This window comes from Bos javanicus, chromosome 6 (genome assembly GCF_032452875.1).
Source record: "Bos javanicus breed banteng chromosome 6, ARS-OSU_banteng_1.0, whole genome shotgun sequence".
NCBI classification, from domain to species: Eukaryota; Metazoa; Chordata; class Mammalia; order Artiodactyla; family Bovidae; genus Bos; species Bos javanicus.
In genome coordinates this window covers 104,594,288-104,605,464 of record NC_083873.1, presented here as the reverse complement: position 1 = coordinate 104,605,464, position 11,177 = coordinate 104,594,288, and the positions used below count along the sequence as shown (strand labels likewise).

At 57.5% G+C, this 11,177-nt stretch overlaps 1 protein-coding gene across 1 annotated transcript; it reads left to right on the top strand.

Moving 5' to 3' along the window:
• Positions 1-3,528: 3,528 nt before the first annotated feature.
• MSX1 (msh homeobox 1) lies at positions 3,529-7,599 on the top strand. The gene is made up of 2 exons (XM_061420795.1): positions 3,529-3,997; positions 6,394-7,599. Exons 1-2 carry the CDS (start codon positions 3,529-3,531, stop codon positions 6,834-6,836), a joined length of 912 nt encoding a protein of 303 aa, XP_061276779.1. The 3' UTR covers positions 6,837-7,599.
• Positions 7,600-11,177: the final 3,578 nt, after the last annotated feature.

Sequence of the window (11,177 nt, the reverse complement as noted above, 5' to 3'; positions counted from 1 at the left end):
AGCACCACCACCACCAGTTGCCCAGAGAGTGGCTGCAGGACAAGCCGTCTTTAGGATCCGAAACGTGGAGGTGCTCCCATCTGGGGCGCGGGGAGTGCTTTAAGATATCCGGGAACAAGGGGAGAAGGAGCGAGGCTGGAGGGGAGGGGAGCGGAGTGCGACAGCATGGAAGCCGAACGCCAGTCCCCGAGCTTTATCTGCGGCGAGCCAGCCCTGCCCTTGCCAGGCATGAATTACAGCCCGGCTTTCTGGGCTGCCGCGGCCACGCCGAGAAATGCAGGCAGTAGAAGCGCCTGGGGGCTAGTGCTGGCGGCGAGATAACAGGCGCAGCCCCCCGGCCCTGTCAGCTCTTGGAAACCGCCAACCGGGAAATCCGAAAAGGCCCAGACAAAAAATCAACGCAGAGAAGGCGCTCTCTCACTGCCCCCAACGTGTGCCCTTCCTTCCTCGGGAACCACACGCCCCGGGAGACAGATATTTTGTTCCTTTTCTCAAAGTCCCTTCTCTGAGACTGTGGGCATCGTTTCCGCTACCCCGCAGCCCAGGGGCGGATCGGTGGAAGATCCCGGCGCGATTTCGAGCACGGATTCCATATGGAATCCACGGCTCTGCACCCCTTTTCCTCTGCAGACATCCTTCCCGCCGTTTCCGTGCCAGAGGAGACACGAACCCAGTCCGAACCTAAAAAAAAAGAGGCCCTGGGGTTCGGGCCGGGCTCGCGAAACCCAGGGGCCGGCGGCAGGGCCCTGGGCTGCGGGTGCAGGCAGTTTGCTCCCAGGAGGCGGGGGCGCGCGACTTCAAGGGCCCCTGCGCCGGCTGCTGCCTTTGATCGGGCCGCCGCTGGCGCCTAAAAACAACATCCTCGTCTGCCTATTAGGCGCGCTGAGGGATCGTGACAGATTGTTTATCCCCGCAATTAGCGATGCGGCCCTTCTCCCGCCGCCCGGCCGTCCGGTCCGCGGCCTGGCCTGGACTGGCTGCGCCGGCCAGACACAGTTTTGAGCCCCCTCTGCGCCTCGCGCCTGCACTTTCGGGGTTCGAGCCCCAGGTCCGCCCTAAAGCCCTAAAGCAGGGGGTGGTGGTGGTGGTGGTGGTGGTGGTCTTATCTGGCGGACTCCAAGGGGGTCCTCCTTTGAAGTTGTTTTTGCTGTTGTGCATTTTCTAGTGAGAAAGTTCTGAGATATAGTAGATTCTCAAAGTGATCTGGAAGCCAAACTTGTTGAGATGGGAGCCAAGGGCGGAACAAAAGCAAGTCCCAACAGAAAGTCGCACTGATCAATTTGAAAAGGTTGACCTAAACAACTTAGGGGCCTCGGTTGTCTCTCCCTCTTGAACCCTAATGCAGAATAAGATTCCCACGTGCCTGTTGTCCTAGGGAGAGTTTAATTGGAAATGCGGATGATAGAAGTTGGTCATCCCGACTGGGAGCCTCGCTGAGTGTCAGTTCCTATAGTTCTAAAGTGGGAGTATATGTCCTTTTATCCTTGAACCCTCAAGCAAACCTCCGGGGCCTAGGTTTCCTGGCCTGGAAGAAGGACTCTATTCTCCTGTCTCCCCCAGGGGTCCCCTGTCTTTAGAGAGGCCGCAACGGTGCGCCGCGCCTCCAGCTGGGCCAGACGCGAGCTGGAGGCCCTAAACCCTGCCCAGGGCTTGGGAGTGCAGGAGGTCTGCAGAGGCGGCGTGAATTTCACAGACGCGAGGATATTCCCTAACCCGCCCCAGGCCTTAAACGTCGTGGAGCCTGCGGACTTCTGCGAGGCTGCCAATCTCCCCGGCGTTTGCATCCCGACCCCTTCCGCCAGACCCCGGACGCCGTCCAGGTAATAAAGTTCCCGCTCTAGTAATTCATTTTCCTTAATCTGGACGCCCCTAATCTACAGCTTTTATTGCGCCCAGTTAAAAGGCGAGGGAATTCGCTGTCCCTCCGCGGTCGGATAATTACCCCTAAATGGCCACAGCAGCCCCTTGTGTTTCCTGGAGATTAGAACCCCGCAGCCATCAATGGCCGGTGCCGGTGAGCCGCCAATCACCGCCGCCAGCTCCCGGGGAGCCGCCGGCCTGGGCCCCGGGATAAGAGGCCATAAAGAGGAGGCGCAGAAAACAGCGGAGCCACGATCCGAGTTTGTGTAGATCTTACGTCTCCGCACACCGCCCCCCCCCCAACTCATGTTCCCCTCTTTTTTTAAACAGCAAAAATAAAAATCACGTTTCCTCCGAAATTGGCAGCATAAAAGTTCTCATACCCAGCGTGGAGGATCCGTCCCTGGGAGTGTCCTCATTTCTTCGCCCTCTCTCCCAAATGTATCACCACACCTCCCTAACCCCCCAAGATCAGATCCAGAGATGGAGAATTATCATTGTTTCTGCGGACACGCGATCGAGGTCACATTAAGGCCAGGTTAGTGTTTTGGGGTCGTTTCTGTTGGTTTTATATTCAGTAACTTCTTTATCAAAATGACCGGCCTTCCCCCAGCCGGTAGCCAGTATAGGTGTTGTAATCCCACCCCACCCCCGCCCCTAAAGTTCACAGCGAGAAACTCGATTATGCATTCCAGATAACATAATGCAATCTTATTCTTAACATCCGTAGCACCACGCCAAAGTGGCTTCTTAGGCAAACTTCAGTCCAGCACTTCGAAGACAAAGGCCCACTTACACGCAGAGGTAAAGTTTTGAAGATTGAAACAGAAGAAAATGAAGGTGTTTACAGAATACATTAATGTTATGTCTTTCTACTATAATAAATACGCCTGCAGGTTTTTTTTTTTAAACTATAAAAAGAATATACAAGAAATGACTTCAACTCCAATTACCGTGGTAAGGAGGAGAACCATCCTCTACTATCCACTAAGGAGAAACACACACCAGCAGCTGACACAACAGAAAGGTAAGGGGGAGGCAGGAGAGAAACAGGAAAGGAATAGAGAAAAAAAGGGAGAAGTTGGAAAGAAGGGAGATAAGGCAAAGGGAGGAAGGGGGTAGAGCAGAAGAGTAGCATAAAGCACAAGGGGAAGTCCCCCAGGAACACAAAAAAATAAGAGACCCAGGGGGACCCACACAGGGACAGGCGGCACGGGCTGTAGCTTGGAGGAAAGTTTTTCCGGCGCCCACTCCCCTCCTCTGCCCTCCTGGGGCCTGGGCCCAGCCCCACGCGCCCCGAGGCCCAGCGCGCCTCGGGGCAAGTCCGCCCGAGCGGGGCCCAATGGATCGCGCCGGACCCTCCCCCTCGCGCGCTGATTGGCCGCCGCCGCGCTGGCCTCGCCTTATTAACAAGTTCTCTGGGGAGCGGCGGCCCGACCCGGAGCCGGCTGGTGAGCCCGAGAACTCCGCCTGCGCGGCGGCGCCAGCGGATAACCAGGCCCGGAGCGCCGGAGCTGGCCTTCTGGGAAGGGGCGGGAGGCGCGCGCGGTAGAGCCCGCCCGGCCAGGGCCCCGGACGCTCCCAGAGGCCGACCGCGCTCCCAGCACGCCCGAAGCTCATGCCCGGCGGCTGGCCGGAGCTGCGGCTGGAGGGGTGGCCCGGCTCTGCATGGCCCCGGCTGCTGACATGACTTCTTTGCCACTCGGTGTCAAAGTGGAGGACTCCGCCTTCGGCAAGCCGGCGGGGGGCGGCGGAGGCCAGACCCCCAGCACCACCGCGGCCACGGCGGCCGCTATGGGCGCAGACGAGGAGGGGGCCAAGCCCAAAGTGTCCCCTTCGCTCCTGCCCTTCAGCGTGGAGGCGCTCATGGCCGATCACAGGAAGCCCGGGGCGAAGGACAGCGTCCTGGCGGCCTCGGAGGGCGCACAGGCGGCGGGCGGCTCCGCGCAGCCTCTAGGTGCCCGGCCGGGGTCGTTGGGCGCCCCGGATGCGCCGTCCTCGCCGCGACCGCTCGGCCATTTCTCGGTGGGAGGACTCCTCAAACTGCCAGAAGATGCGCTCGTCAAAGCCGAGAGCCCCGAGAAACCCGAGAGGACCCCGTGGATGCAGAATCCCCGCTTCTCCCCGCCCCCGTCCAGTGAGTAGCCAGAACCCAGGCTGCGGGGGAGGGGGCCGGCGGGGTTGTGGGACCCGAGGGCGCCAGGCCGCGCTCCGGCGCCTGTTTGTCTCCGGCGTCTGCGTACCTGCGGCCGGGTACCTGGAACCGGTGCTGCAGATGAGTGGTCGCGGAGCACGGGGCGGGGGGGCGTCGACGCCTCTCCCCACTCCCACCCAGGAAGAGGGTTCGAGGCCTGGCCCAGGCCCAGCTCTCGGTCCACCTTCTCGGGCTTCTCGCCTTGTCCAGGCGACGCTGCGGGTAGGAGTTCACTTGTAGGACACGGGTGTCTGGGCACCATCTCCTCGGGCCCCCACCAAACGACCCCAGGAGTCTCGGCTGGCTCCTCTGTCAGAGCCTAAGCCCTGTTACTTCGCCGTTACCCCAACGGGTGGGTTCGAAGAGTGCGGGACATCTTTCCAGAGCAGAGTTTCACTTTCTCATCTTGGAAGCCTAGTGCGCCCCCCTCCCCTTCTCCACGTCCACCCACCAGAGTATTTCTTTGCCCACTGTGTTTCCGAAGCTCTTGCAAAATCCCCCCTCCCCCGCCCCCTTCGTGTTTCAGGTGGATACTTGGTGCTCAGGGTGGATGGATCATGTAGGGGGAGGAGGCGAAGCGCTCAGGTTCCAGTGGAGGGGGCGGGGCACCAAGTCAATTAGTGGGAGGCGCCCCCTCCAACATGATCTGGAGCTCCCAAATGTCTCGGGCTGGGTGGTGCAAGCGGACTCCAGCCGCCAAAGACCCCTTCGGGGTCGTTCCGAGGCCTCGCGGGCCACCGGGCTTCTCTGCCCAGCGAACACACTCGGAGATATTTCAGGAGCACGGGAAATTCCCAAGTTTTCCTCGTTTCCTCCGATTATTTGGTGCGGCATAATAGCAACCCGAATTCAATGGCGTGATGCTGAGGAATGATTTTTATCGGGGGATTAAACGTCTTTGAAAGGCTAGCCCCTCCCTGGGCCTAATGGCCGGAGAAGGTGGCCTAGCGCTGGGCTGTTAACTACCGAAGGGTGTGACGTTTCCCTCGGCGCCCGCCCCTCGGGTGGCCCGGCGGAAAACGAGTCGGGGGCCAACTGCTTCCCGGACTCCCAATGGTCTCGACCAGGGAAGAAGGGGGGATGTTAGCACCAGTTTTCGTTTGACTCACATCCTGGTGGCCTGAGAGCCCAGAGGATCATCTTTTTTTTTTTTTTTTTAAAGCATTCCAAAAAGAAAATTGCATAATTAGGCAAAACCCGTCTGGTGAAAACATTCTCTAGATTTGAATTCATTTCTCCCCCAGTGAAGCTGCTGCGTAGGCAAAGCGTCCCTTCCAGGACTTAAGAATTCTTTTCAGGCCTGGGTTCTGACCCAAAGTCGGGGTGATCTCTGTTGTCCTGGGAATAATTGTGTTCCACGTTTTTAACTAGGCGGCAGCTGCTGGGTGTGGCAGGCGTTGACTCGCCCAGCCGACCCTGTCCAGGGCCGCGTGAGCCCTCTGCCAAGGTGTTCTCACCGCCCATCCTTGAGGGTATATTTTGAAGCCATAAGTAAAAAGGCAGCTGGGCACCAGCAGCATTGATCTCTGTGGACTGGAGCACTGGTCGAGGAGAAGCCATTGCATTCTGCCCATAACAGGCACACATATGAGAGAGACCAGAGGCCAAGGAGCTGGGTGTGGAACAGGCCTAAAACACAATTGGAACAATCATAAGAAAAAGCCCCGTTAAAAGCAAGCCCCAGACTGTGGCACATTTTTATATTTGAGATTCGGCTATGGTGTGACATCCGGGGTTGCTCCACCTCTGGTCAGCGAGGCCCGAGCTTAGAATAGGCACTAAGTCCTGCCCGACTCTTTGCGACCCCATGGACCACACTGTTATAAGTGAAAGAGTGTGGGATTGGGAGATACGGATTTTCAGCCACAGAACGGCGTATCCCCAGGCGCTGAGCACTTAGTGGGCACAGATGATAAATGTTTAGCCAACGCCTAAAATTAAATATGATCTCGGGTGCAGGGCCTCTTTCTGCGCATTTCTTGTCCTGTTAATATCCACCCGTCCCAACCTGAGTGGTGGTGGGAGAAAGCCTTCCTAAGCAGCCACTTAGATTTAAGGGCTGTTTACCTCTTCCCAATTATATCTGGCTTTGAACACGGCTGAGCTTTACCTGGAACCTTCGTTTCCTCATTTGCAAAAGGTAGACAAGAATGTCTACCCTGTGGGCCGGCGGTGGGAGCTGGAGAAGACATTTTCCAAGTGCCGCTCCAGGAGGGCGCCTGGCGCCGAAGTGCTCGACGCAAATGAATAGCGGGCGTTGTTATTATTATTCCCACTTCGGGGCGGATGGCGCTCCACTTTCTTAACCCTCTGCATTTCTCTCTCTTTCGGCCCCTCAGGGCGGCTGAGCCCTCCGGCCTGCACCCTGCGCAAGCACAAGACCAACCGCAAGCCGCGGACGCCCTTCACCACCGCCCAGCTGCTGGCGCTGGAGCGCAAGTTCCGCCAGAAGCAGTACCTGTCCATCGCCGAGCGCGCCGAGTTCTCCAGTTCGCTCAGCCTCACCGAGACGCAGGTGAAGATCTGGTTTCAGAACCGCCGCGCCAAGGCCAAGAGACTGCAGGAGGCCGAGCTGGAGAAGCTGAAGATGGCCGCTAAACCCATGTTGCCCCCCGCAGCCTTCGGCCTCTCCTTCCCACTGGGAGGCCCTGCCGCCGTAGCAGCCGCCGCGGGCGCCTCGCTCTACGGGGCCTCTGGCCCTTTCCAGCGCGCCGCGCTGCCCGTGGCGCCCGTGGGACTCTACACAGCCCACGTGGGCTACAGCATGTACCACCTGACATAGAAGGCCCAGGGTTGCCTACCTAGGGTGCCAGCCGATCCCTCCAGCAAGCAACAGGAGCCTTCCCACGAGGTGCTCCCCTGTTCAGCACCGCCTGGCACCTTCTCTTTAACCCCCACACTGCTCTGGTTTGTCCTCCGTTGCTACCGGAGTAAACTCTCTGAAGTCTGATTCCCTCCCCCAAAGTGGCTGGGAGGGCCCCATGACGCTCTTCTAGAAGCTAGATCTATCCCTTCGAGTTACAGATGGGGGAACTGAGGACAGAGAGGTTTCCAAAGGTATCCACAGTCCCCAGCAGAGTTAGTGGTTGGACCAGATCTAGAGGCCGTGCCTCCTGCGTGGCTGCCTCCTGTCCTAACACCTGGCAGGAAAAAGCACAGAGAAAATTCATGTTTGAAGATTTTGGAAATGAGAACAGTTGGGGAGAAAGAGAAGAACTTTGCAGGAGAGGCAGATCCTGGGTCTTGCCAACAGAAAACTTTAAAAGAACTTCAACAGTAAAACATTTGCTTTTTTTGGGGGGGGGGGGAGTGATACACAGATGCGTGACAAAGGTAGGTTGAAGGGACCTCTCTCTTACCAGTACCAGAAAGAAATTGTAAAATAAAAATTAAAAACTTCTGTTTCTATTTAACAGTACATTTGGGTGGCTCTCAAGATTCCCTTTGGAAGGGATTGTTGTAATATACTGTATATTTGAAATTTTATTATCATTTATATTATAGCTATATTTGTTAAATAAATTAATTTTAAGCTACAAGAAATTATCTCATTCGTTTAGTCTTAATTTTACTCCTTGCCATCTCTTCAGGTTTGGTTGCTTTTCAGTTTGGTGGTAGTTGGTGCCAGCAACTTTTCAAAGGTGACAACAATATTCAGGGATAGAGGGGTTGCCTTTTTGAACACACAGGACAGATCTGCCTTAGCAAAGTCAAGTGGAGAATTGAAGCAATTACCTTGGATAATTAGGCTCAATTTTCCAATTCACTTTAAGCTGAAATCGACACTTGTTCAGGCGACCCATAACCGAGTCTTTTCTTTTCTCTCCCCTTTTAACCCGTCTATGAAAACAAAGAGAATCACCCAAATGGTTTGATGACTGCAGACAGCTAATCCAGACAATTCCCACCCCCGCAAACCTGTTTTCCCACAGGAGGCCAGGTGGGGGATGGAGAGGCATCTTTCCCTTCTCTTAAATCACCCGCCGCTGTGGCCAGTGTAGACGCAGTTTGAGGAACTAATTTTGAGGCTGCCAGAATGTGAGTGCCTTCACACTCCCTATTACGACCCCTTTAAAAATTGTTTGCTGAAAACGCAGGGCAGCCGTACACTAAGCGCCGTGGGGTGTCCTTTGCGTGAGGCTTGCCTACAAACTGGGTTTTTCTTTCATATAGTAGGTTATATTCAGGCTACCAGGAGAATATATTTGAACAAGCGCCAAGTTTAGCCTTCCGGGGGCAATTTTGCTAGCATGTTGAAGGCAGAAAAGGATCTCTAGTAAATAAAGCCTACTATGTTCCAGGAGCCGCTCTGTTCTCCTTCGAGTTGGGGGCCCTGACTTAATTCTCACCAGATCAGGGCTCCCCGCTCACCTCCACCTCTGTCCGGCTGTGGGGGCGTCTCCCAATTTCACGACAGGGCAGCCCCGGGCGGCCTTTTCGAGGAGGAAGCCAGGAGACCAAGGGCTGTCAGAACCCGAAGTACCTGACGTTGGACACGGGGAGGGTAGACATCTCTGCAGATAAGAGACCGGCTATGGTGTGGGGAGGAAACCTGGGGCTCACTACGCGGTTTCTAGCCCCAGGCGGAGGTTGGCCTCGGAATTCCAAGAGAGCTCGGGGTGGTTCGCAGCCACCCAGGGCGGGCTCTCAGCTGGTGCCGGCGAGTTCCGAGGTACCCTGCGTCCTGGATCCTTCGATCTACGTAGCTCTGACAAAGGCTCTGTCCCGCGGATGGGGCTACAGTCGAACTTGTCACCACTCCCTTCCCTAAGAAAAGAAAGTTCCAATGATCAGGCAGTCGGGGGTGGGGGTGGTGGTCTCCGGCCTCTGGGTCAACAAGCATGGCCCGAATTGGTCCTCTTCATCCCCAAGAGAGGGGAGTGATATTTAAAAATGTCTCAGACTCCGGCGCCCACGCGGCTCCTTAAAAGCGCTTAGGTACATCACTATTTCTTGCAGACACGGAAAGAATGTTTACCCCCCGTATAAACTCAACATCCCGAGTGACCTCGCGCGGGACACCCGGGCTTCCACAAATCTGAGTTCCTTTCTGAAACTCCCCCGGCCACTCTCCTATACTGGGGGTTTGTACTAAACTTTAAGTCAGAGAAACCCGTTGGTTGATGTCCGCTGCCTGACTCTGCGTAGGGAAGATCACTCTATTCCTCAGTTTCCTCATCTGCGAAATGGGCCTGGGAATCCTTCCCTTGTCCCCGGGATTTTGGGGACGTGTTAACGAGCTCCTGCGCGGGAGGGCGCCCCGGTTATGTCGAGCAGATTTGAATCTTCTCAGCTCACGGTGCGTCGGCCACACCGGAATGTTTTCCACGCGTGTGGGAGAGGGGAATGGCAGGGCGGGATCGGGTGTCTCCCGCGGCCCGAGCTCACCGGCCTCCTGGCTCCTCGAAACTTGGCAATTTAGGGTCGAGGCAAACTTAGAGCTACATAATTGCAGTAATGAGCAACGGCTCGAGCTCCGCAGACGCGCAGAGGCTCCAGCCTGGCGGTAGCTGCAGGCGAGGCGGGCGCGCCCCCATCCCCCACTCAGAGCCTCTGCTTGTTTGGAACCGACCGCCGCCCTGCGACCCCCGCCCGCGCCCGCCTGCGCGCGCGCCCCAGCCCTGCTGTGGGCCTTGGGTCTCTGTTTCCTTTCACTCCTATGTCCCCAGTTTTCCCCATTTTTGTTTTCTTTCGTTCAGCCCCTTCTTTGCACCGCTTTTTGTTTCTGGATTTCCTCCCTCGATAGGGCGTGCACACATAAGGTGCTCAATAAATGGTTGCTGGATCAGGAGGGTGCTCTGCTCTGGGGTGAGGACCTGAGACAGATTCAGCTGGGTCCGGCGGGAATTCGAGGCGAGGTGGGGGCACTGCCTCCCGTCCAGCCCAACCCTTGGAACGCAGTTGCTTGTTTATCAAGTGAGGACAGAGTGGGCTGGGGTTCCCGCGTCCGGTCCTCTACGGATCAATTTCCTTCCCCGGCAGGAAACTTGGGATCAATCACAACGGAGTCGCCACCTACCTCGTTTAGAGGTTGTGATGAAGGAGGAGCCAGCGCTTAATGCAGCCTACTGTGTGCTGAAGTTCCGGAGGGCACCACCTTCTCTACGCTTCCCAACAAATTAAGATTTTTTGTTTTTTTAAACAAGGATCCAGAAAGGTTACGCGGTTTTTTCAAGGTCACACAGCCAATAAAGGGGAGAGCAGGGATTCCGAACACAGATTCCACTCGGGGATCCACGCTTTTCCGGTACTGCCCGGCTCCCTTTCGTTGAGGGTCCCACAGTGCCGGGCCAGCAATTTGGGTCTGGGAAAGCCCGCCCCTCAGAACTCGGGCCCTGGCTCTCCGAATTTAACTCCTTCTAGCCCTGACCCTTGGGGATCAGGAGGGACACCTCACCTGCCCTGCACAATGTCTGTGAAGGCGTTTTCGTTGTGTTGGGGAGGAGACATTAAGTCTCGGTCAGCAAAAACTCCGCTTCTGACCGCTCCGGCGAGACCAAAGCCCATGGCGCGGAAGCCAGTGAACTGAGATTACGGGGCGGCAAGGGACCTGGGACGCTCCTAGCTGTGGTTGCAGGTCGGCGGGGCCTGGGCGGTCAGGGACTCTGCGAGGCTGGAGAGGGGCTGGAGAGCGCGCGCTAAGACCGCCTGGTGCGAGGGTTCCCTTCTCCGCTCTCTGACCCGCGGCGGAAGGCCCAGCTAGCTCAGGAGACTCAGTGAAGACATTTACGAAGCACGAGGCCGGAGCCTTGAGTGCGAGTCCCACAGCCCATGAGGCTGGTCCGGGCCGCGCACCGACCACTGCCCCTGAGTGACCCCCGGCGCGGAGGAGAGGCCGGCCCGGCCTCGGCAGGCGCCCCGCCTGGAGCCCTCGGGGGCGCAATGGGAAGCAGCAAGGAGAGGCCGCGGCCGCCTTTCAACTTGGCGGCTGGCGCCGGCCTGGCCGAGCCCCCGGGGCCGTGCGGCCTCCCCGGCTCCGTCCCCGCCCCTCTCAGCCGCTCACACCGCGGCCGGGCAGGGACACTTCCCCAGCCCCGCCGCTGGCCGCCCGGGGAAACACCTTAACCTTCCCTCCGCCCCTGGTCCATCCTCCAGGGCACCCCGGCGTGCTCCCCACTCCAGA

Coding starts and splice junctions, on each gene's coding strand:
- MSX1 (XM_061420795.1), top strand. CDS start 3,529: ATGGCCCCGGCTGCTGACATGACTTCTTTGCCACTCGGTGTCAAAGTG. Junction 3,998..6,393: donor CTTCTCCCCGCCCCCGTCCA/GTGAGTAGCCAG, acceptor TCGGCCCCTCAG/GGCGGCTGAGCCCTCCGGCC.